The following is a 26,502-nucleotide window of genomic DNA, read 5'->3' on the forward strand; positions in this document are numbered from 1 at the left end:
TGTAAAAGGAAGGATGCACTGCTCCTACTTGGCTCTTTTTTTAGGAAAGACACTAAGACTATATTATTACTCAGATCAGCTTCTCTCTTTCCCCTCCATCTTTATTTCAGGCCGACACGTAAGCAGCTAGCAGATCATGTATTTAGGAACCAATACTCAAGTCAAGTGATAATGAAAGACATGGAACACAATGGCTCTCGAGTGGCACAGTGGTCTAAGGCACTGCATCTCAGTGCTAGAGGTGTCACTACAGATCATGGTTCGATCCCGGGCTGTATCACAACCGGCCGTGATCGGGAGTCCCGTAGGGGCGCCGCACATTTTTGGCCAGCGTCATCTGGGTTAGGGGAGGGTTTGGCCGAGAGGCAGGCCGTCATTGTAAAATAAGAAAGTGTTCTTAACTGCCTAGTTAAATAAATGAGGAAAAAACAACCACACAAAGGGAAGTTCATAGTCAACTTGTTTGTTAACGACATTTGACAATATTGTAATTTCACAAGAAACCTCAGTTTAACACATGTATGTAGTCAGAAAAAAGTGCCTCCTCCCTTCACTATTTTTGGAGGAAAAAAAATGAAAATTGCATCAATATCAAGTCTAACTGGTCTCAATAAATGGTTTTATTTTCTTACTACATCAATTCATTCAAATCTACTTCAGTAATGTGTGATTATTGGGGAATAAATATGTCCAAGTCAAGTGGTTTAAGGCCTTCCAAAATAAACTGCGTCCTGTTATCTGCTTCTCCAGTTTCCTGTCATTTGTCCAAGGAGGGGGAGGCAGGGAGAGGCAGGGAGAGGCAGGGAGAGGGGGGGGGGGGGGGCAGGGAGAGGAGGCGAGAGAGGAGGGGGTTAAAGGTTGGTGGGTGGGGTGCAGTGAGCGAGAAAGTGCAGTTAGCCAAGTCAGGAAGGATAATGGGAGGATAATGGCTATGGATCTGAATCCACCACAGCCAGCAGCAGCAGTCCAATGCTCCAGCAGCCGTTAGTACACTGGACGGAGGGACCGAGGGAGGGAAAGAGAGAGACTAGCTGAACTAAAACTCTGCTGGGTGGTGATGAGCACTCCCTCTCTCCCTCGGTCCTCAGCAGTGATACATCTGATGGCCCTAGACCACAACAGCCAGGAGACTGGTGTGTAGTCAGATGTCAAGAAACCACCCAAATATTTGTGTTCCATCGAGTCACCTCAGTTATGTGGTGTACGCATGTCTCAAATGGCACCCTATTCCCTATATAGTGCACTACTTTTGATCAGGGCCCATAAGACGCTGGCCAAAAGTAGTGTACTATGTAGGGAATAGGGTGCCATTTGGCACATTTAGTTGTGGTGTATGGTGAAGCTCTAAAGCTGTGTCAATAGATTACTCTCAAGACTGAGCAAATTCAGATAGATCCCTCCCCATTTCCTTCTGTTTTAAGAGACGTTTTGCAACAGAATCGACGTAATGCATACGCCCCCAGGGGAGAGGGAGAGAGAGGGAGGGAGAGGAGGGGGCAGGCAGAAAAAAATGTGGTGCACATATGTCGTGGTAATCAGTCTTGCATGCCTCGCTAATTCACCTCTTCCTCTCTGGTTTTATTTACATTACAGATTTCTCCAGGCCTTTATAGCCTGTCGTCTAGTTAGGCTATAGCCCACAAATACATTTTAGTGGGGTAAAAAAAACACACATGGGATTTTTCTTAGCTTTCACACCCCTAATCTATGTATACTCCGCTAGCTAGCTGACCATCACTTACCATTACTCCTCTGATGCCATTTGATACCACCTGATCTAGTCCTATTTACCACCTCGTAACACAACTACACGGTGAGGCTGTGTTGGAGGGTTTAGCCATAACTGTCTTCTGTGTTCTCTGGAGAGGTCTGCAGATTTGATCTGACAAGACTTTGTGATGGAAAATGTTATGTTAGTGCTTTTCTAAAAAAAACAATTGCATGCATGTGACTGAAATAATCTTCACTGTCAGTATCTGCAATTTGGCAGTACGCCCAGACCCTTGTTTTGAGAACGAAATATATCTGTTTCAGGGTCTCAGCTTAGAGAGAAGAAGCCTTGTGAGGTTTTGGTCTGTCACATGCATAAACCAGTATTGGTATGAATGAATGAAGCAAATGTTAATGATTAATTAATTATGAATGATGAATAAGCTAAATCATGCAAATATAACTTGTCTGCGATATTTAAGAGAATTAACGGGACTGTCCCTGTAGAGCTCCTGACAGACGTTCACTATGGTGCATCAATGATTCATTTAAGATTGACTTCAAGTGTCCCGTGTGTAAAATTTGCACGACAATTTCATCAAAGTCATTGCAATGCTAAATATCTCGTAGCTTCACGCATGCTATGCTGCCTGTGAACAGGAACACATTTGGATACTACATACTTTTCTATTACAGAGTTATGGGCACATACTTCCTTTCCATAACACGTTCAGAGCAGACGGTTGTTAGATGGCGTTGAGGACACTTAGGTCTAATAGAATGTAACCATAGAAAGAACTAGCTCCACATCTGAAAGCCAGGCTGTCTCTCTGTGTCCCAGTCCTCCAGGCTTTGAGAGTCCCTGGGTGCATGTCAACAATGCCTTGTCTGTTCTGTTGGTCCGGGCCACTTTATCTAGCTCCTTCACAACGCTGCACTGGTCTGTGCTGTTCTGTTGGCAGCTGGAAATAGGAGTGTCAACGTTTCCACCCCAGACCCTGTCTGGCTGGGGGGCCAGCTTGACATCAGGCTGTGTGGTATGTGACAGCATACTGACACAATGACCGTCTGAGCCAGCGAATGGATAAACAAGTTGACATTTACAATTACCTAGTCTGAATATACATTTTTTTTTTCAGTGTGCAGACAGAATCATCTATTTTTGAAATGAAGAATTACCTATCCATTACCTATCCACCTGTGCTCTTCTTGTCCTTTTAGTAAAGTTCTATTAAAAAAAATAGACGTGCTTCGGCCTTGCATGCCTGTGTGTTGCCTAATCAGTCGGTTTCTGGTTGGGGTTGGAGATCAGAATACAGCCGCCACGCCCTTCAGCTGGAATGAGTGCAGATACATTCTGTTTGTACTGAGTTGTTGGGATCAGGGCTGTTGTTGGTCTACATGAAGAGAGGGAGGTGGGAAATTAGGAATAATAAGATTCACTCCTAAGAAGCCACTTTTGCTTTGTGAAACCCCCCCTACTGTGCCTGAAAGTGAACACTATTCTCAGAGAAAACAACATACTTTTTGTTTTGGTCTTTTCAAAGACTTCTTTTCAGCTACTGTGTATTTCCTAAGTCAGGTGTATTCAGGCAACGATCCCCTTCCTATTATTTCAGAAGTCTATACTGTGTCCATAGAAGCCATCTTGTCTGAACTTGCCCTTGCCCCTTGCCCCATTTCCTCAACCGGGCCGTCATTACAACAACCATACAGGGCCAGGTAGGGCTGCATGATATGGGAATTTTTTATAGTAAATATTCAGTGGTGGATAAAGTATCCGAATTGTCATACTTGAGTCGAAGTATCTGTACTGATGGTGCAAAAGCCATGACAGGGAGACAGTGGGGTGGTAACGCACGTGCAAGCAATTACTCTCGACGCCACTTGGGTACATTGCAGCGTCAACCGAGAGGCTCTTGCTGCCAAGGGACACCTTGATAGATGTTTGGTTACTTCAGGGAAAATGGTTAACTTTGTTAAAGCAAGGCCCCTGAACTCTCGTGTATTTTCTGCACTATGCAATAATATGGGCAACGGCCATGTAAGGCTTTTACAACATACAGAAGTGCGCTGATTATCAAGTGGCAAAATATTGAAAACATTTTTTGAATTGCGAGATGAGCTTAAAGTTGTTTTTACTGACCATCATTTTCACTTGTCTGACCGCCTGCATGATGATGAGTTTCTCACACGACTGGCCTATCTGAGTGATGCTTTTGCCCGCCTGAATAATCTAAATCTAGGATTACAAGGACTCTTTGTAACTATATTCAATGTGCGGGACAAAATTGAGGCTATGATTAAGAAGTTGGAGCTCTTCTCTGTCTGCATTAACAAGGACAACACAGAGGTCTTTCCATCATTGTATTTTTTTGTGTGCAAATGAACTCAAGCTTTACAGACAAGGTCAAATGTGATATAGCGAAGCACCTGAGTGAGTTGGGTGCTCACTTACGCAGGTACTTTCCTGAAATGGATGACATAAACAACTGGATTGGTTATCCCTTTCATGCCCTGCCTCCAGTCCACTTACCGATATCTGAACAAGAGAGACTCATTGAAATTGCAACAAGCGGTTCTGTGAAAAATTGAATTTAATCAGAAGCCACTGTCAGATTTCTGGATAGGGCTGCACTCAGTGTATCCTGCCTTGGCAAATCGCACTGTTAAGACACTGATGCCCTTTGCAACCACGTACCTTTGTGAGAGTGGATTCTCGGCCCTCACTAGCATGAAAACAAAATACAGGCACAGACTGTGTGTGGAAAATTATTTAAGACTGAGACTCTCACCAAAACAACCCAACATTGCAGAGTTATGTGCATCCTTTCAAGCACACCCTTCTCATTAAACTGTGGTCATTTATTCACAATTTTCGATGAACAAATAACATTTTATGTGTAAGATGGTTAACCTGTTATGGCTGCAATCCCGATACCAGGATCGATTTGACAACTACCAGTGAAAATAGAGGGCGCCAAATTCAAACAGAAATCTTATAATTTCAATTCCTAAAACATACATGTGTTTCATATCATTTTAAAGCTATTCTCGTTGTTAATCCCACCAAAGTGTCCGATTTCAAATAGGTTTTTCAGCGAAAGCACTACAAACGATTTATTTTAGGTCTCCACCAAACCACAATAAGCACAGCCATTTTCCAGCAAAATATAGCATTCAGAAAAACCAGAAATAAAGATAATTCAAGGTTAGTGACTAATTTTATCTTCATCAGATGACACTCATAGGACTCCATGTTACACAATACATGCATGTTTTGTTTGATAAAGTTCATATTATTATCAAAAAACCTGAGTTTACATTGGCTATTTAGATTCACTAGTTCCAAAAACATCAAGTGAATTTGCATAGCCACATCGTTTCAACAGAAATACTCATCATAAATGTAGATGATAATACAAGTTAAATGGCTGCTTGATGGACATCTGATATATTCTGCTCTCATTCACTCCCACAACAACATAGAAGCCTCATTATAATTTCTATTGATGGTTGACATCTAGTGGGACCCCTAGGCAGTGCAACATCATTCATATCTCAAGGGGATTTCATTGGGGACTCTGGTGAATACATACAAGCTCAGATTTCTGACTTCCTGTTTTGATTTCAACTCAGGATTTTGCCTGCCAATATGAGTTCTGTTATACTCACAGACATCATTCAAACAGTTTTAGAAACGTCAGAGTGTTTTCTATCCAATAATAATAATAATAATAATATGCAAATATTAGCAACTATGACTGAGGAGCAGGCCGTTTGATATGGGCACCTTTCATCCAAGCTACTCAATACTGCCCTTGCAGCCATAAAAAGTTAAATAAAGAGCAAAATGATTATTATTTGTGCCCTGGTCCTATAAGAGCTCTTTGTCACTTCCCACGAGCCGGGTTATGACAACTCACACTCATTCTTAGGTTTAATAAATGTATTGTGTGTGTGACAGGCTTACAATGATGGCAAAAAGCAACATTTGAGAGTACGCTGACCCTGGTGCTAGAGGGGGTAGCAGCTGGAGGTTGAATGTTTGAAGGGGTATGGGACAATAAAAGGTTTGGGAACCACTGGTCTAAATCATTTGATGATGAGATCCAGAGATTAACAGTATACACTGAGTATACCAAATATTAAGAACACCTTCCTAATATCGGGGCATGAACTCTACAATGTGTCAAAAGTGTTCCACTGGGATGCTGGCCCATGTTGAGTCCAATGCTTCCCAACAGTTCTGTCAAGTTGGCTGGATGTCCTTTGGCTGGTGGACTATTCTTTATTTATGTGGGAAACTGTTCAGCGTAAACCCAGCAGCGTGGCAGTTCTTGACACACACCTGTGCGTCTGGCACAATCTACCATACCCCGTTCAAAGGCACTTAAATATTTAGTCTTGCCCATTCACCCTCTGAATGGTACACATACACAATCCATGTCTCAATTGTCCCCCCAAAAATTATTCTCTAGTTGGTGATTTTCAAAAGTGGGGGGGTAAGATGTCCAGTTTCCCTTCTTTCTGGTCCTTTAGTTGAAGTCCACTCAGTGTGTGTCCTACATCTAAAAAGAACTCTCTCCTGCTCCCCTAACCTTTAGTTGAACGGCTCTCTAACTACCCTGGCACGCTGGACAGTTAATTATGGCTTTTGTTCAGAGCCTCTCAAGGCAGGAATGCCAGGTTGGCACATGTTAGCTCCCACCTCACTCTGAGAGAGCTGGCAGTTGCTCCACTTTTAGCCTGGCATCAACCTTTTTGTTTAATTTACAAACGCTCACTAACTCCCACTGGACCAATGAAATGCGGGAGGACCTGTGCTTCTGTAGTACGACAGCTTTCTGGATTGGCTGTGCCATTACAGTTTAGAGTCATCCTTGAGCTGACACCTCGACAGTACTCTCCACATTCCCAATAACTCATAGGGTTAGGATTATTATTTTTTAACTTCATGCCCTGGCTGTGGCCCAGTCTTTCAGCCTCACTCCACTTTTAGTTCGACTTCCACCTCTTGTGTTGAATTTACGAACGGTGTAGGTGGACACTCTACTCCTACTTTCACACTGGACCAATGAGAAGACAGTAATGAGGTCAGGGGATCTGGTACAGCCCCACTCTGACTCCATGACGTCAGCTCTCTGGAATGGAGGACTGTAATGAGCTGGTGGAACAGTTGGTTATCCTTGAACTTTAACCTCCCCCACTAATGGCATATTCCTAACAACTAGCTTCAGAAGCTCTTAGTCATAGCCCTCCAATAGGCTGGCTGGCATTAGTGGTGAGGTGGCCTTATGAGAAAACTCAACTGTAATTAGTCAAACTTTCAAAAATGTATATCTTATAAAAATATATTTTGTACTCTTATTAAAAAAAATGCCTTAAATATAATTGTACATCCTTTTATGTTATACACAGCAGAAGAAGCTGATCAAGTTGGAGTTGTGTGCTTGTGTAGTTGTGGGCATGTTCACACTAGTTGAATATAATCGTGTGGGTGAAGAGCTGTGAAAAACGGTGTGTGTGTGTGTAACAGGGGTTGGGTCAGTGATCAGTCAGCCAACAAGCTCCATATGAATCAGACATTAACTAGCCTCACTCCCAGTCAGTCTCGGAGCTCAAATGTCTGCCGGCCCGGGGAGAGACTGACACAGAGACAGACCTGGACGTGTTCCCTCCCTGGGTTTCACATGACGAACATTACCGTTAGGAAAGTCTACAAGCGGCGTGCTTCAGTGATCTACACTACAGCTGTTGATATGAATGAGAAGTCTGGATCATTTTGTTTTCTCACAGCTCCATGTGGTGAAGGATGTGTCTGATCGCTGAGGTCACACTGGGGGATATGAGTCATGGGAGATGTGAATGTGTGTGAGAGATCATCTCTTTTACACGTGTTTTTGTGTTGAGGTTCCCCCCTCCAGTGACCTGTGTGTTGAGGCAATAGTTTATATCATCCTTTAAAGGTTAAATAAAACAATTTAAAATGATTAACAATATGTAGCAATATGTGTTTGTTGTTAAAGACCAAAGGTTAAACACATTTACATTACATATTTCAATGTGCCGGTTTCTCAGACCCAAATGCTCAATGGAGAATCTCCATTAGCTAATTTAAGAGTGATGACTTGGTCTGAGTAGGGTATGTTTGTGTCCAGGAACCTGGCCCTACAGGGTGTTTATGTCAGTTAATGTGCTGTGATGACTTGGTCTGAGTAGGGTATGTTTGTGTCCAGGAACCTGGCCCTACAGGGTGTTTGTCAGTTAATGTCCTGTGCTGACTTGGTCTGAGTAGGGTATGTTTGTGTCCAGGAACCTGGCCCTACAGGGTGTTTATGTCAGTTAATGTGCTGTGATGACTTGGTCTGAGTAGGGTATGTTTGTGTCCAGGAACCTGGCCCTACAGGGTGTTTGTCAGTTAATGTCCTGTGCTGACTTGGTCTGAGTAGGGTATGTTTGTGTCCAGGAACCTGGCCCTACAGGGTGTTTGTCAGTTAATGTGCTGTTCCTGTTTTCCTGTTGTGTTCTAGGTGGGGAAAGACACTGTCCAGACCACAGAAGACCACATAATGAAGAGAGACATGCCTCCAGCTTTCATCAAGTACGTAGATGAAAGATATCTGCCTTCTCCTCAACTCTCAGCCCACAAACTTTATTACCTTATTTACCGTTTACCAGTCTAACAGTCTTATCCAATTTAGACATTTACAACGATGTCTGAATCTCGTCTTGTGTACTCTTTCTCTCCCCCTAGTCTCTCACTATGTCCTGTTCTCTCTTTCTCTCCCTCTAGGCTCTCTCTCTGTCCTGTTCTCTCTTTCTCTCCCTCTAGGCTCTCTCTCTGTTCTGTTCTCTCTTTCTCTCCCTCTAGGCTCTCTCTCTGTCCTGTACTCTCTTTCTCTCCCTCTAGGCTCTCTCTCTGTCCTGTTCTCTTTCTCTCCCTCTAGTCTCTCGCTCTCTCTGTCCTGTTCGCTTTCTCTCCCCCTAGTCTCTCACTCTGTCCTGTTCTCTTTCTCTCCCTCTAGGCTCTCTCTCTGTCCTGTTCTCTCTTTCTCTCCTCTCTCTCTGTCCTGTTCTCTCTTTCTCTCCCTCTCTCTCTCTGTCCTGTTCTCTCTTTCTCTCCCTCTCTCTCTCTGTCCTGTTCTCTCTTTCTCTCCCTCTCTCTCTCTCTGTCCTGTTCTCTCTTTCTCTCCCTCTCTCTCTCTGTCCTGTTCTCTCTTTCTCTCCCTCTCTCTCTCTCTGTCCTGTCCTCTCTTTCTCTCCCTCTCTCTCTGTCCTGTCCTCTCTTTCTCTCCCTCTCTCTCTCTCTCTCTCTCTGTCCTGTTCTCTCTTTCTCTCCCTCTAGTCAATTTAAATTTAAGGACTTTATTGGCATGGGAAACATATGTTAACATTGCCAAAGCAAGGGAAGTAGATAATAAACAAAAGTGAAATAAACAATAAAAATGAACAGTAAACATTACACTCACAAAAGTTCCAAAAGAATAAAGACATTTCAAATGTCATATTATGTATTTATACAGTGTTGTAACAATGTGCAAATAGTTAAAGTACTAAAGGGAAAATAAATAGTTAAAGTACTAAAGGGAAAATAAATAAACATGAATATGGGTTGTATTTACAATGGCGTTTGTTCTTCACTGGTTGACCTTTTCTTGTGGCAACAGGTCACAAATCTTGCTGCTGTGATGGCACACTGTGGTATTTCACTCAGTAGATATGGGAGTCAAATTATTTTTAATGTGTCAAGTAATTATCTTTTTGTTTTCTCATTGTTTGCTTCGGTCTAATTGTGTTGCTGTCCTGGGGCTCTGTGGGGTGTGTTTGTGTTTGTGAACAGAGCTCCAGGACCAGCTTGCTTAGGGGACTCTTCTCCAGGTTCATCTCTCTGTAGGTGATGGCTTTGCTATGGAAGGTTTGGGAATCACTTCCCAAACTTTGGTTGTAGAATTTAACGTCTCTTTTCAGGATTTTGATAATTAGCGGGTATTGGCCTAATTCTGCTCTGCATGCATTATTTAGTGTTTTACATTGTACACAGAGGATATTTTTGCAGAATTCTGCATGCGGAGTCTCAATTTGGTGTTTATGCCATTTTTGTAAATTCTTGGTTGGTGAGCTGACCCCAGACCTCATGAAGGGCAATGGATTCTATATCTGATTCAAGTATTAGCCAGATCATAATTGGTTTGTCAAATTTATGTTCCCTTTGATGGTATAGAATGCCCTTCTTGCCTTGTCTCTCAGATCGTTCACAGCTTTGTGGAAGTTACCTGTGGCGCTGATGTTTAGGCCAAGGTATGTATAGTTTTTTGCGTGCTCTAGGGCAACAGTGTCTAGATGGAATTTGTATTTGTAGTCCTGGAGACTGGACCTTTTTTGGAACACCATTATTTTGGTCTTCCTGAGATTTACTGTCAGGACCTGGTCTGGCAGAATATGTGCAGAATAAATAGGTGCTGTGGTAGACCCTCCTTGGTTGGGGACAGAAGCATTAGCAAACAGTAGACATTTGACTTCAGATTCTAGTAGGGTGAGGCCGGGTGCTGCAGACTGTTCTAGTGCCCTCGCCAATTTCTTTATATGTTGAAGAGAGTGGGGCTTTAGCTGCATCCCTGTCTCAACCCACGGCCCTGTGGAAAGAGGTATTTTTGTTTGCCAATTTTAATCGTACACTTGTTGTGTGTGGATATCTTAATGTTCTATGTTTTTCCCCACATCAATTTGTATAGCAGGCCCTCATGCCAAAATGAGTCTGAATGAATGCTTTTTTTAAATCAACAAAGCATGGGAAGACTTTGCCTTTGTTTTGGTTTGTTTGTTTGTCAATTAGGGAGTGCAGGGTGAATACGTGGTCTTTCGTAAGGTAATTTGATAAAAAGCCAATTTGACATTTGCTCAGTACATTGTTTTCATTGAGGAATTCTACGAGTCTGCTGTTAATGATAATGCAGAGGATTTCCCCAAGGTTGCTGTTGACTCCAGTGGAATCCAGTGGGTTCTGGTAGTCTTTAATAGTTGATTCTAAGGTTTGTATTTGATCATGTCTATGTTTTTGCTGTTTGTTCTTTGTTAAAGAGCCAAAAAGATTGGAGAAGTGGTTTAACCCATACATCTCCATCTCTTCGTGTTGTTTGTTTAGTGTTTTCCAATTTCTCCAGAAGTGATTAGATTCTATGGATTCTTCAATTACATTGATCTGATTTCTGACGTGCTGTTCCTTCTTTTTCCGTAGTGTATTTCTGTATTGTTTTAGTGATTCACCGTAGTGAAGGTTTAGGCTCAGCTTTTCCCAGTCTCTATGTTTTTGGTTGGATAGGTTTCTCAATTTCTTTCTTAGATTTTTGCATTCATCATCAAACCATTTGTCATTGTTCATTTTCTTAGGTTGTTGGCTTGAAATGTTTATATTTGAAAGGGAAACTGAGAGGTCAAATATACTTTTAAGGTTTTCTACTGCCAAGTGTACACCTTCACTGTCACAGTGAAACATTTTGTCCAGGAAATTGTCTAGAAGGGATTTAATTTGTTGTTGCCTAATAGTTCTTTGGTAATTTTCCACACTACTTTCCTTCCATCTATAGCATTTCTTAATATTACTCAGTTCCTTTGGCTTTGATGCCTCATGATTTGAGTATTGCTCTGTTCAAGTAGAGTGTGATTTTGCTGTGGTCTGATAGGGGTGTCAGTGGACTGACTGAACGTTCTGAGAGACTCTGGGTTGAGGTCAGTGATAAAGTAGTCTACAGTACTACTGCCAAGAGATGAGTTATAGGTGTACCTACTGCAGGAGTCCCCTCAAAGCCTACCATTGACTATGTACTGTACATTGACTATGTACTGTGGGCAGAAGGGGCATTGGTCTTATATAGGGTGTGGCCCGTGGTTTGTTTGGGTTGGTCATTTCAGGTGTGTGAGGAGGGTCTGCTGCTCTGTTTCTACTCTGTGAGGTGCCAGGGCTGCGGTTGAGGGTGACGTCCTTCAGGGTCCTGGTAAAAGTTGGGATTGCTTCCTTGTATAGGTGTACCTGGTCATAGAGGCTGTTCAAGTCCAGGGTGGAGTGGTGGGCCAGGTAGACCTTAGGTTTTGAGGCACAGTCTTGCGAAATGTTAGCATTCACCCGCTCTATGGTGGGCAAATGTAAGCATTTCCTGCTGGACCCTCAGGTCATTTGTGTCTCTTCTCTCTCGCTCTTCTCCCTCTAGTCACTCCCGTCTCTCTAGTCTCTCTCTACTCGTCTCTGTCTCTCTCTACTCGTCTCTGTCTCTCTCCACTCGTCTCTGTCTCTCTCTACTCGTCTCTGTCTCTCTCTACTCGTCTCTGTCTCTCTCTACTCGTCTCTGTCTCTCTCTACTCGTCTCTGTCTCTCTCTACTCGTCTCTGTCTCTCTCTACTCGTCTCTGTCTCTCTCTACTCGTCTCTGTCTCTCTCTACTCGTCTCTGTCTCTCTCTACTCGTCTCTGTCTCTCTCTACTCGTCTCTGTCTCTCTCTACTCGTCTCTGTCTCTCTCTACTCGTCTCTGTCTCTCTCTACTCGTCTCTGTCTCTCTCTACTCGTCTCTGTCTCTCTCTACTCGTCTCTGTCTCTCTCTACTCGTCTCTGTCTCTCTCTACTCGTCTCTCTCTACTCTCTGTCTCTCTCTACTCTCTCTCTCTCTCTACTCTCTGTCTCTCTCTCTACTCTCTGTCTCTCTCTCTACTCTCTGTCTCTCTCTACTCGTCTCTGTCTCTCTCTACTCGTCTCTCTCTACTCGTCTCTCTCTACTCTCTGTCTCTCTCTCTACTCTCTGTCTCTCTCTCTACTCTCTGTCTCTCTCTCTACTCTGTCTCTCTCTCTACTCTCTGTCTCTCTCTCTACTCTCTGTCTCTCTCTCTACTCTCTGTCTCTCTCGCTTGTCTCTCTCTCGCTTGTCTCTCTCTCGCTTGTCTCTGTCTAGTCTCTTGTCTCTGTCTAGTCTCTTGTCTCTGTCTAGTCTCTTGTCTATGTCTAGTCTCTTGTCTATGTCTAGTCTCTTGTCTCTAGTCTCTCTCTCGCTTGTCTCTCTAGTCTCTCTCTCGTCTCTCTCTCGTCTCTAGTCTGTGTCTCTGTCTCTCTAGTCTCTCTCTCTCACTCTCTCTGTGTGTGTTGGGGTGCTGGTTGCTACTGTGGGAGGCTCGCTGCCTCTCTAGTCTCTCTCTCTCTGTGTGTTGGGGCGCTGGTTGCTGCTGTGGGAGGCTCACTGCCTCCTAAGCTTCTATTTGTCCAGGGAGGGACTCCTCACTAAAGGAGGAAGCAGGAAGGAACAGTGGGAGGTTTCTATTTGTCCAGGGAGGGACTCCTCACTAAAGGAGGAAGGAACAGTGGTAGGTTTCTATTTGTCCAGGGAGGGACTCCTCACTAAAGGAGGAAGGAACAGTGGGAGGTTTCTATTTGTCCAGGGAGGGACTCCTCACTAAAGGAGGAAGGAACAGTGGGAGGTTTCTATTTGTCCAGGGAGGGACTCCTCACTAAAGGAGGAAGGAACAGTGGTAGGTTTCTATTTGTCCAGGGAGGGACTCCTCACTAAAGGAGGAAGCAGGAAGGAACAGTGGTAGGTTTCTATTTGTCCAGGGAGGGACTCCTCACTAAAGGAGGAAGGAACAGTGGGAGGTTTCTATCTGTCCAGGGAGGGACTCCTCACTAAAGGAGGAAGCAGGAAGGAACAGTGGTAGGTTTCTATTTGTCCAGGGAGGGACTCCTCACTAAAGGAGGAAGGAACAGTGGGAGGTTTCTATTTGTCCAGGGAGGGACTCCTCACTAAAGGAGGAAGGAACAGTGGTAGGTTTCTATTTGTCCAGGGAGGGACTCCTCACTAAAGGAGGAAGCAGGAAGGAACAGTGGTAGGTTTATATTTGTCCAGGGAGGGACTCCTCACTAAAGGAGGAAGCAGGAAGGAACAGTGGGAGGTTTCTATTTGTCCAGGGAGGGACTCCTCACTAAAGCAGGAAGGAACAGTGGGAGGTTTCTATTTGTCCAGGGAGGGACTCATCACTAAAGGAGGAAGGAACAGTGGTAGGTTTCTATTTGTCCAGGGAGGGACTCCTCACTAAAGGAGGAAGGAACAGTGGGAGGTTTCTATTTGTCCAGGGAGGGACTCCTCACTAAAGGAGGAAGGAACAGTGGTAGGTTTCTATTTGTCCAGGGAGGGACTCCTCACTAAAGGAGGAAGCAGGAAGGAACAGTGGTAGGTTTCTATTTGTCCAGGGAGGGACTCCTCACTAAAGGAGGAAGGAACAGTGGGAGGTTTCTATCTGTCCAGGGAGGGACTCCTCACTAAAGGAGGAAGCAGGAAGGAACAGTGGTAGGTTTCTATTTGTCCAGGGAGGGACTCCTCACTAAAGGAGGAAGGAACAGTGGGAGGTTTCTATTTGTCCAGGGAGGGACTCCTCACTAAAGGAGGAAGGAACAGTGGTAGGTTTCTATTTGTCCAGGGAGGGACTCCTCACTAAAGGAGGAAGCAGGAAGGAACAGTGGTAGGTTTATATTTGTCCAGGGAGGGACTCCTCACTAAAGGAGGAAGCAGGAAGGAACAGTGGGAGGTTTCTATTTGTCCAGGGAGGGACTCCTCACTAAAGCAGGAAGGAACAGTGGGAGGTTTCTATTTGTCCAGGGAGGGACTCATCACTAAAGGAGGAAGGAACAGTGGTAGGTTTCTATTTGTCCAGGGAGGGACTCCTCACTAAAGGAGGAACGAACAGTGGTAGGTTTCTATTTGTCCAGGGAGGGACTCCTCACTAAAGGAGGAAGCAGGAAGGAGCAGTGGTATGTTTCTATTTGTCCAGGGAGGGACTCCTCACTAAAGGAGGAAGGAACAGTGGTAGGTTTCTATTTGTCCAGGGAGGGACTACTCACTAAAGGAGGAAGGAACAGTGGTAGGTTTCTATTTGTCCAGGGAGGGACTCCTCACTAAAGGAGGAAGGAACAGTGGTAGGTTTCTATTTGTCCAGGGAGGGACTCCTCACTAAAGGAGGAAGCAGGAAGGAGCAGTGGTAGGTTTCTATTTGTCCAGGGAGGGACTCCTCACTAAAGGAGGAAGGAACAGTGGGAGGTTTCTATTTGTCCAGGGAGGGACTCCTCACTAAAGGAGGAAGCAGGAAGGAACAGTGGTAGGTTTCTATTTGTCCAGGGAGGGACTCCTCACTAAAGGAGGAAGGAACAGTGGTAAGTTTCTATTTGTCCAGGGAGGGACTCCTCACTAAAGGAGGAAGGAACAGTGGGAGGTTTCTATTTGTCCAGGGAGGGACTCCTCACTAAATCAGGAAGGAACAGTGGGAGGTTTCTATTTGTCCAGGGAGGGACTCCTCACTAAAGGAGGAAGCAGGAAGGAACAGTGGGAGGTTTCTATTTGTCCAGGGAGGGACTCCTCACTAAAGCAGGAAGGAACAGTGGTAGGTTTCTATTTGTCCAGGGAGGGACTCCTCACTAAAGGAGGAAGCAGGAAGGAACAGTGGTAGGTTTCTATTTGTCCAGGGAGGGACTCCTCACTAAAGGAGGAAGCAGGAAGGAACAGTGGTAGGTTTCTATTTGTCCAGGGAGGGACTCCTCACTAAAGGAGGAAGCAGGAAGTTACAGTGGTAGGTTTCTATTTGTCCAGGGAGGGACTCCTCACTAAAGGAGGAAGGAACAGTGGGAGGTTTCTATTTGTCCAGGGAGGGACTCCTCACTAAAGCAGGAAGGAACAGTGGGAGGTTTCTATTTGTCCAGGGAGGGACTCCTCACTAAAGGAGGAAGGAACAGTGGGAGGTTTCTATTTGTCCAGGGAGGGACTCCTCACTAAAGGAGGAAGGAACAGTGGTAGGTTTCTATTTGTCCAGGGAGGGACTCCTCACTAAAGCAGGAAGGAACAGTGGGAGGTTTCTATTTGTCCAGGGAGGGACTCCTCACTAAAGGAGGAAGGAACAGTGGTAGGTTTCTATTTGTCCAGGGAGGGACTCCTCACTAAAGGAGGAAGCAGGAAGGAACAGTGGGAGGTTTCTATTTGTCCAGGGAGGGACTCCTCACTAAAGGAGGAAGGAACAGTGGTAGGTTTCTATTTGTCCAGGGAGGGACTCCTCACTAAAGGAGGAAGGAACAGTGGGAGGTTTCTATTTGTCCAGGGAGGGACTCCTCACTAAAGGAGGAAGCAGGAAGGAACAGTGGGAGGTTTCTATTTGTCCAGGGAGGGACTCCTCACTAAAGGAGGAAGGAACAGTGGTAGGTTTCTATTTGTCCAGGGAGGGACTCCTCACTAAAGGAGGAAGCAGGAAGGAACAGTGGGAGGTTTCTATTTGTCCAGGGAGGGACTCCTCACTAAAGCAGGAAGGAACAGTGGGAGGTTTCTATTTGTCCAGGGAGGGACTCCTCACTAAAGGAGGAAGCAGGAAGGAACAGTGGTAGGTTTCTATTTGTCCAGGGAGGGACTCCTCACTAAAGGAGGAAGCAGGAAGGAACAGTGGCAGGTTTCTATTTGTCCAGGGAGGGACTCCTCACTAAAGGAGGAAGCAGGAAGGAACAGTGGTAGGTTTCTATTTGTCCAGGGAGGGACTCCTCACTAAAGGAGGAAGCAGGAAGGAACAGTGGCAGGTTTCTATTTGTCCAGGGAGGGACTCCTCACTAAAGGAGGAAGGAACAGTGGTAGGCTTCTATTTGTCCAGGGAGGGACTCCTCACTAAAGCAGGAAGGAACAGTGGTAGGTTTCTATTTGTCCAGGGAGGGACTCCTCACTAAAGGAGGAAGCAGGAAGGAACAGTGGTAGGTTTCTATTTGTCCAGGGAGGGACTCCTCACTAAAGGAGGAAGCAGGAAGGAACAGTGGTAGGTTTCTATTTGTCCAGGGAGGGACTCCTCACTAAAGGAGGAAGCAGGAAGTTACAGTGGTAGGTTTCTATTTGTCCAGGGAGGGACTCCTCACTAAAGGAGGAAGGAACAGTGGGAGGTTTCTATTTGTCCAGGGAGGGACTCCTCACTAAAGCAGGAAGGAACAGTGGGAGGTTTCTATTTGTCCAGGGAGGGACTCCTCACTAAAGGAGGAAGGAACAGTGGGAGGTTTCTATTTGTCCAGGGAGGGACTCCTCACTAAAGGAGGAAGGAACAGTGGTAGGTTTCTATTTGTCCAGGGAGGGACTCCTCACTAAAGCAGGAAGGAACAGTGGGAGGTTTCTATTTGTCCAGGGAGGGACTCCTCACTAAAGGAGGAAGGAACAGTGGTAGGTTTCTATTTGTCCAGGGAGGGACTCCTCACTAAAGGAGGAAGCAGGAAGGAACAGTGGGAGGTTTCTATTTGTCCAGGGAGGGACTCCTCACTAAAGGAGGAAGGAACAGTGGTAGGTTTCTATTTGTCCAGGGAGGGACTCCTCACTAAAGGAGGAAGGAACAGTGGGAGGTTTCTATTTGTCCAGGGAGGGACTCCTCACTAAAGGAGGAAGCAGGAAGGAACAGTGGGAGGTTTCTATTTGTCCAGGGAGGGACTCCTCACTAAAGGAGGAAGGAACAGTGGTAGGTTTCTATTTGTCCAGGGAGGGACTCCTCACTAAAGGAGGAAGCAGGAAGGAACAGTGGGAGGTTTCTATTTGTCCAGGGAGGGACTCCTCACTAAAGCAGGAAGGAACAGTGGGAGGTTTCTATTTGTCCAGGGAGGGACTCCTCACTAAAGGAGGAAGCAGGAAGGAACAGTGGTAGGTTTCTATTTGTCCAGGGAGGGACTCCTCACTAAAGGAGGAAGCAGGAAGGAACAGTGGCAGGTTTCTATTTGTCCAGGGAGGGACTCCTCACTAAAGGAGGAAGCAGGAAGGAACAGTGGTAGGTTTCTATTTGTCCAGGGAGGGACTCCTCACTAAAGGAGGAAGCAGGAAGGAACAGTGGCAGGTTTCTATTTGTCCAGGGAGGGACTCCTCACTAAAGGAGGAAGGAACAGTGGTAGGCTTCTATTTGTCCAGGGAGGGACTCCTCACTAAAGCAGGAAGGAACAGTGGTAGGTTTCTATTTGTCCAGGGAGGGACTCCTCACTAAAGCAGGAAGGAACAGTGGTAGGCTTCTATTTGTCCAGGGAGGGACTCCTCACTAAAGGAGGGTGGAACAGTGGTAGGTTTCTATTTGTCCAGGGAGGGACTCCTCACTAAAAGAGGAAGCAGGAAGGAACAGTGGTAGGCTTCTATTTGTCCAGGGAAGGACTCCTCACTAAAGGAGGAAGCAGGAAGGAACAGTGGCAGGTTTCTATTTGTCCAGGGAGGGACTCCTCACTAAAGGAGGAAGCAACAGTGGTAGGCTTCTATTTGTCCAGGGAGGGACTCCTCACTAAAGCAGGAAGGAGCAGTGGTAGGTTTCTATTTGTCCAGGGAGGGACTCCTCACTAAAAGAGGAAGCAGGAAGGAACAGTGGTAGGCTTCTATTTGTCCAGGGAGGGACTCCTCACTAAAGGAGGAAGCAGGAAGGAACAGTGGTAGGTTTCTATTTGTCCAGGGAGGGACTCCTCACTAAAGGAGGAAGCAGGAAGGAACAGTGGTAGGTTTCTATTTGTCCAGGGAGGGACTCCTCACTAAAGGAGGAAGCAGGAAGGAACAGTGGCAGGTTTCTATTTGTCCCGGGAGGGACTCCTCACTAAAGGAGGAAGCAGGAAGGAACAGTGGCAGGTTTCTATTTGTCCAGGGAGGGACTCCTCACTAAAGGAGGAAGGAACAGTGGTAGGCTTCTATTTGTCCAGGGAGGGACTCCTCACTAAAGCAGGAAGGAACAGTGGTAGGTTTCTATTTGTCCAGGGAGGGACTCCTCACTAAAGGAGGAAGGAACAGTGGTAGGTTTCTATTTGTCCAGGGAGGGACTCCTCACTAAAAGAGGAAGCAGGAAGGAACAGGGGCAGGCTTCTATTTGTCCATGGAGGGACTCCTCACTAAAGGAGGAAGCAGGAAGGAACAGTGGTAGGCTTCTATTTGTCCAGGGAGGGACTCCTCACTAAAGGAGGAAGCAGGAAGGAACAGTGGTAGGCTTCTATTTGTCCATGGAGGGACTCCTCACTAAAAGAGGAAGCAGGAAGGAACAGTGGTAGGCTTCTATTTGTCCAGGGAGGGACTCCTCACTAAAGGAGGAAGGAACAGTGGTAGGTTTCTATTTGTCCAGGGAGGGACTCCTCACTAAAGGAGGAAGGAACAGTGGTAGGCTTCTATTTGTCCAGGGAGGGACTCCTCACTAAAGGAGGAAGGAACAGTGGAAGGTTTCTATTTGTCCAGGGAGGGACTCCTCATTAAAGGAGGAAGGAACAGTGGGAGGTTTCTATTTGTCCAGGGAGGGACTCCTCACTAAAGGAGGAAGGAACAGTGGTAGGCTTCTATTTGTCCAGGGAGGGACTCCTCACTAAAGGAGGAAGGAACAGTGGTAGGTTTCTATTTGTCCAGGGAGGGACTCCTCACTAAAAGAGGAAGCAGGAAGGAACAGTGGTAGGCTTCTATTTGTCCAGGGAAGGACTCCTCACTAAAGGAGGAAGCAGGAAGGAACAGTGGTAGGTTTCTATTTGTCCAGGGAGGGACTCCTCACTAAAGGAGGAAGCAGGAAGGAACAGTGGCAGGTTTCTATTTGTCCAGGGAGGGACTCCTCACTAAAGGAGGAAGGAACAGTGGTAGGCTTCTATTTGTCCAGGGAGGGACTCCTCACTAAAGGAGGAAGTAATAGTGGTAGGTTTCTATTTGTCCAGGGAGGGACTCCTCACTTAAAGAGGAAGCAGGAAGGAACAGTGGTAGGCTTCTATTTGTCCAGGGAAGGACTCCTCACTAAAGGAGGAAGCAGGAAGGAACAGTGGTAGGTTTCTATTTGTCCAGGGAGGGACTCCTCACTAAAGGAGGAAGCAGGAAGGAACAGTGGCAGGTTTCTATTTGTCCAGGGAGGGACTCCTCACTAAAGGAGGAAGGAACAGTGGTAGGCTTCTATTTGTCCAGGGAGGGACTCCTCACTAAAGGAGGAAGGAACAGTGGTAGGTTTCTATTTGTCCAGGGAGGGACTCCTCACTAAAGCAGGAAGGAACAGTGGGAGGTTTCTATTTGTCCAGGGAGGGACTCCTCACTAAAGGAGGAAGGAACAGTGGTAGGTTTCTATTTGTCCAGGGAGGGACTCCTCACTAAAGGAGGAAGGAACAGTGGGAGGTTTCTATTTGTCCAGGGAGGGACTCCTCACTAAAGGAGGAAGCAGGAAGGAACAGTGGGAGGTTTCTATTTGTCCAGGGAGGGACTCCTCACTAAAGCAGGAAGGAACAGTGGGAGGTTTCTATTTGTCCAGGGAGGGACTCCTCACTAAAGGAGGAAGCAGGAAGGAACAGTGGTAGGTTTCTATTTGTCCAGGGAGGGACTCCTCACTAAAGGAGGAAGCAGGAAGGAACAGTGGCAGGTTTCTATTTGTCCAGGGAGGGACTCCTCACTAAAGGAGGAAGGAACAGTGGTAGGTTTCTATTTGTCCAGGGAGGGACTCCTCACTAAAGGAGGAAGGAACAGTGGTAGGTTTCTATTTGTCCAGGGAGGGACTCCTCACTAAAGGAGGAAGCAGGAAGGAACAGTGGCAGGTTTCTATTTGTCCAGGGAGGGACTCCTCACTAAAGGAGGAAGCAGGAAGGAACAGTGGTAGGTTTCTATTTGTCCAGGGAGGGACTCCTCACTAAAGGAGGAAGCAGGAAGGAACAGTGGCAGGTTTCTATTTGTCCTGGGAGGGACTCCTCACTAAAGGAGGAAGGAACAGTGGTAGGCTTCTATTTGTCCAGGGAGGGACTCCTCACTAAAGCAGGAAGGAACAGTGGTAGGTTTCTATTTGTCCAGGGAGGGACTCCTCACTAAAGCAGGAAGGAACAGTGGTAGGCTTCTATTTGTCCAGGGAGGGACTCCTCACTAAAGGAGGAAGGAACAGTGGTAGGTTTCTATTTGTCCAGGGAGGGACTCCTCACTAAAAGAGGAAGCAGGAAGGAACAGTGGTAGGCTTCTATTTGTCCAGGGAAGGACTCCTCACTAAAGGAGGAAGCAGGAAGGAACAGTGGCAGGTTTCTATTTGTCCAGGGAGGGACTCCTCACTAAAGGAGGAAGCAACAGTGGTAGGCTTCTATTTGTCCAGGGAGGGACTCCTCACTAAAGCAGAAGGAGCAGTGGTAGGTTTCTATTTGTCCAGGGAGGGACTCCTCACTAAAAGAGGAAGCAGGAAGGAACAGTGGTAGGCTTCTATTTGTCCAGGGAGGGACTCCTCACTAAAGGAAGAAGCAGGAAGGAACAGTGGTAGGTTTCTATTTGTCCAGGGAGGGACTACTCACTAAAGGAGGAAGCAGGAAGGAACAGTGGTAGGTTTCTATTTGTCCAGGGAGGGACTCCTCACTAAAGGAGGAAGCAGGAAGGAACAGTGGCAGGTTTCTATTTGTCCCGGGAGGGACTCCTCACTAAAGGAGGAAGCAGGAAGGAACAGTGGCAGGTTTCTATTTGTCCAGGGAGGGACTCCTCACTAAAGGAGGAAGGAACAGTGGTAGGCTTCTATTTGTCCAGGGAGGGACTCCTCACTAAAGCAGGAAGGAACAGTGGTAGGTTTCTATTTGTCCAGGGAGGGACTCCTCACTAAAGGAGGAAGGAACAGTGGTAGGTTTCTATTTGTCCAGGGAGGGACTCCTCACTAAAAGAGGAAGCAGGAAGGAACAGTGGCAGGCTTCTATTTGTCCATGGAGGGACTCCTCACTAAAGGAGGAAGCAGGAAGGAACAGTGGTAGGCTTCTATTTGTCCAGGGAGGGACTCCTCACTAAAGGAGGAAGCAGGAAGGAACAGTGGTAGGCTTCTATTTGTCCATGGAGGGACTCCTCACTAAAAGAGGAAGCAGGAAGGAACAGTGGTAGGCTTCTATTTGTCCAGGGAGGGACTCCTCACTAAAGGAGGAAGGAACAGTGGTAGGTTTCTATTTGTCCAGGGAGGGACTCCTCACTAAAGGAGGAAGGAACAGTGGTAGGCTTCTATTTGTCCAGGGAGGGACTCCTCACTAAAGGAGGAAGGAACAGTGGAAGGTTTCTATTTGTCCAGGGAGGGACTCCTCACTAAAGGAGGAAGGAACAGTGGGAGGTTTCTATTTGTCCAGGGAGGGACTCCTCACTAAAGGAGGAAGGAACAGTGGTAGGCTTCTATTTGTCCAGGGAGGGACTCCTCACTAAAGGAGGAAGGAACAGTGGTAGGTTTCTATTTGTCCAGGGAGGGACTCCTCACTAAAAGAGGAAGCAGGAAGGAACAGTGGTAGGCTTCTATTTGTCCAGGGAGGGACTCCTCACTAAAGGAGGAAGCAGGAAGGAACAGTGGTAGGTTTCTATTTGTCCAGGGAGGGACTCCTCACTAAAGGAGGAAGCAGGAAGGAACAGTGGTAGGTTTCTATTTGTCCAGGGAGGGACTACTCACTAAAGGAGGAAGCAGGAAGGAACAGTGGTAGGTTTCTATTTGTCCAGGGAGGGACTCCTCACTAAAGGAGGAAGCAGGAAGGAACAGTGGCAGGTTTCTATTTGTCCAGGGAGGGACTCCTCACTAAAGGAGGAAGGAACAGTGGTAGGCTTCTATTTGTCCAGGGAGGGACTCCTCACTAAAGCAGGAAGGAACAGTGGTAGGTTTCTATTTGTCCAGGGAGGGACTCCTCACTAAAGCAGGAAGGAACAGTGGCAGGTTTCTATTTGTCCAGGGAGGGACTCCTCACTAAAGGAGGAAGGAACAGTGGTAGGTTTCTATTTGTCCAGGGAGGGACTCCTCACTAAAAGAGGAAGCAGGAAGGAACAGTGGCAGGCTTCTATTTGTCCATGGAGGGACTCCTCACTAAAGGAGGAAGCAGGAAGGAACAGTGGTAGGCTTATATTTGTCCAGGGAGGGACTCCTCACTAAAGGAGGAAGCAGGAAGGAACAGTGGTAGGCTTCTATTTGTCCATGGAGGGACTCCTCACTAAAAGAGGAAGCAGGAAGGAACAGTGGTAGGCTTCTATTTGTCCAGGGAGGGACTCCTCACTAAAGGAGGAAGGAACAGTGGTAGGTTTCTATTTGTCCAGGGAGGGACTCCTCACTAAAGGAGGAAGGAACAGTGGTAGGCTTCTATTTGTCCAGGGAGGGACTCCTCACTAAAGGAGGAAGGAACAGTGGAAGGTTTCTATTTGTCCAGGGAGGGACTCCTCACTAAAGGAGGAAGGAACAGTGGGAGGTTTCTATTTGTCCAGGGAGGGACTCCTCACTAAAGGAGGAAGGAACAGTGGTAGGCTTCTATTTGTCCAGGGAGGGACTCCTCACTAAAAGAGGAAGCAGGAAGGAACAGTGGTAGGTTTCTATTTGTCCAGGGAGGGACTCCTCACTAAAGGAGGAAGCAGGAAGGAACAGTGGGAGGTTTCTATCTGTCCAGGGAGGGACTCCTCACTAAAGGAGGATGCAGGAAGGAACAGTGGGAGGTTTCTATTTGTCCAGGGAGGGACTCCTCACTAAAGGAGGAAGGAACAGTGGGAGGTTTCTATTTGTCCAGGGAGGGACTCCTCACTAAAGGAGGAAGCAGGAAGGAACAGTGGCAGGTTTCTATTTGTCCAGGGAGGGACTCCTCACTAAAGGAGGAAGGAACAGTGGGAGGTTTCTATTTGTCCAGGGAGGGACTCCTCACTAAAGGAGGAAGGAACAGTGGTAGGTTTCTATTTGTCCAGGGAGGGACTCCTCACTAAAGCAGGAAGGAACAGTGGTAGGTTTCTATTTGTCCAGGGAGGGACTCCTCACTAAAGGAGGAAGCAGGAAGGAACAGTGGTAGGTTTCTATTTGTCCAGGGAGGGACTCCTCACTAAAGGAGGAAGGAACAGTGGTAGGTTTCTATTTGTCCAGGGAGGGACTCCTCACTAAAGGAGGAAGGAACAGTGGTAGGTTTCTATTTGTCCAGGGAGGGACTCCTCACTAAAGGAGGAAGGAACAGTGGTAGGTTTCTATTTGTCCAGGGAGGGACTCCTCACTAAAGGAGGAAGCAGGAAGGAACAGTGGTAGGTTTCTATTTGTCCAGGGAGGGACTCCTCACTAAAGGAGGAAGCAGGAAGGAACAGTGGGAGGTTTCTATCTGTCCAGGGAGGGACTCCTCACTAAAGGAGGAAGGAACAGTGGGAGGTTTCTATTTGTCCAGGGAGGGACTCCTCACTAAAGGAGGAAGCAGGAAGGAACAGTGGTAGGTTTCTATCTGTCCAGGGAGGGACTCCTCACTAAAGGAGGAAGGAACAGTGGTAGGTTTCTATTTGTCCAGGGAGGGACTCTTCACTAAAGGAGGAAGCAGGAAGGAACAGTGGTAGGTTTCTATTTGTCCAGGGAGGGACTCCTCACTAAAGCAGGAAGGAACAGTGGTAGGCTTCTATTTGTCCAGGGAGGGACTCCTCACTAAAGGAGGAAGGAACAGTGGTAGGTTTCTATTTGTCCAGGGAGGGACTCCTCACTAAAGCAGGAAGGAACAGTGGGAGGTTTCTATTTGTCCAGGGAGGGACTCCTCACTTAAGGAGGAAGCAGGAAGGAACAGTGGGAGGTTTCTATTTGTCCAGGGAGGGACTCCTCACTAAAGGAGGAAGGAACAGTGGGAGGTTTCTATTTGTCCAGGGAGGGACTCCTCACTAAAGGAGGAAGCAGGAAGGAACAGTGGGAGGTTTCTATTTGTCCAGGGAGGGACTCCTCACTAAAGGAGGGACTCCTCACTAAAGGAGGAAGGAACAGTGGGAGATTTCTATTTGTCCAGGGAGGGACTCCTCACTAAAGGAGGAAGGAACAGTGGTAGGTTTCTATTTGTCCAGGGAGGGACTCCTCACTAAAGCAGGAAGGAACAGTGGTAGGCTTCTATTTGTCCAGGGAGGGACTCCTCACTAAAGCAGGAAGGAACAGTGGTAGGCTTCTATTTGGTCTTCTTCGTAGACGGCTGCTCTTGGTTAACCTCAACCTAAGCCCCAAGAGAAAATTATTCAAATTGTATTTCCAGTCATTTTCTGTGGACATATGGATTCAATCTATATCACGTTGTCATTATAAACAGTAGTGTTACAGTACGTTACTCCCTGAATGAATGAATCAAGAGGGACATTTTTCTCTTCCTACTCCACTAGAGCTATGAATAATCTCCACCAATCACAGCCGCTTTGCTGTGACTCTGCCATACACACTCAACCTTGTCAGCACAGTTCAGTAGACCCCAGTAATACAGTCGGGGGTGGGGGGGGGGGGGGGGGTCACGCGGCACCCAACAAGGTCATGGATGTAAAGCAATTGGCAGGCGTAGGTCATAGAGGTCACGGAGGCGCCCTGAACGCATTTGGCGCCTTGAAGTCACGTTGTCTTCATCCATCAGATACACATGCTGGAATGTGTCTCCTTTAACTATATATAATTGTGTGTGTGCTTCACTATAATTAGCGCGTGCATAGGTCCTGGACTGGTCCTGTAATATAACGTAACATGACTGTAGTCTGACTCCATGCTGCTGAAGGACACTGCTGGCTGCACTAACATGTATATAATGTTATACACGACATTATACATTATACATGACATTATACATTATACATGACATTATACATGCCATTCAGCAGATGCTTTTATCCAAAGTGACTTAGTTGAATGCATATATTAATATGTGACCCCAGTGGGAATTGAACACACAACCCTGGCGTTGCTAACAGCACTACAAACCTGTTTTAATATGCACATACATTACCAGAGGCTTGAAGAGACCAGCGACCGTTCTGCCTTCGCCGTGGTGGAAAGTCAAACTGAGCTTGTCTGGCCCTGCCTGCACACCCAGTGCCTTGTCTTCCAGCACCGTGGACAAAAACTGATACTACCAGTTCCCTCTTAAACAGAGAAGAAGAGTGTTTGTCCCACAGGCTTTAGCAGGAAGTCAGGATTCTGTGGGAATTGTAACGTGTGTCTTATCTTTGGCTTGTTGCCTGTTTCTGTGAGGTTTGATACATACATACACATTAGAGGTTGACCGATTGATCGGAATGGCTGATTTAATTAGGGCCGTTTTGAAGTTTTCATAACGATCAGAAATCAGCTTTTTTTTTTTTGCAGATTTCAAAAATAAATAATAATAATTTTTAAAAAATACCTTTTTTATTTTATTTATTTATTTGTTGAATTTTACCCCCCTTTTCTCCCCAATTTCGTAGTATCCAATTGTTAGTGGTTACTATCTTGTCTCATCGCCACAACTCCCGTGCGGGCTCGGGAGAGACGAAGGTCGAAAGTTGTGCGTCCTCCGAAACACAACCCAACCAGCCGCACCAACGGAAGCCTGCCGCACCAATGTGTCGGAGGAAGCACCGTGCACCTGGCGACCTTAGTTGGCGTTCACTGTGCCCGGCCCGCCACAGGAGTGTGATGAGTCAAGGATATCCCTACCGGCCAAACCCTCCCTAACCCGGACGCTAGGCCGATTGTGCGTCGCCCCACGGACCTCCCGAGTCTCTGGTGGCACAGCTAGCGCTGCAGTGCAGTGCCCTAGACCACTGCGCCACCCGGGAGGCCCCACCTTTTATTTTACTAGGCAAGTCAGTTAAGAACAAATTCTTATTTTCAATGACGGCCTAGGAACAGTGGGTTAACTGCCTTGTTCAGGGGCAGAATGACAGATTTGTACCTTGTCAGCTCAGGGATGAGTTTTTGCAACCTTCCGGTTACTAGTCTATCACTTTAACCACCTGCCTTACATTGCGCTCCACGAGGAGCCTGCGTGGCAGGCTGGCTACCTGTTACGCAAGGGCAGCAAGAAGCCAAGGTAAGTTGCTAGCTAGCATTAAACTTATAAAAAACAATCAATCTTCA

The 26,502-nt window shown here is 46.5% G+C and overlaps 1 protein-coding gene across 1 annotated transcript in view; it reads left to right on the plus strand.

Moving 5' to 3' along the window:
• The window catches only part of LOC110499465 (vinculin), a 71,426-nt gene that overhangs the window by 8,083 nt on the left and 36,841 nt on the right, over window positions 1-26,502 (plus strand). Inside the window, exon 2 of the mRNA XM_036956329.2 lies at window positions 8,244-8,314. Coding sequence (XP_036812224.2) covers window positions 8,244-8,314 — 71 coding nt within the window. The remainder of the gene's footprint in view (window positions 1-8,243; window positions 8,315-26,502) is intronic.

Source organism: Oncorhynchus mykiss, chromosome 20 (genome assembly GCF_057628025.1).
Source record: "Oncorhynchus mykiss isolate SJ-2025 chromosome 20, ASM5762802v1, whole genome shotgun sequence".
In the NCBI taxonomy this organism is placed as follows: Eukaryota; Metazoa; Chordata; class Actinopteri; order Salmoniformes; family Salmonidae; genus Oncorhynchus; species Oncorhynchus mykiss.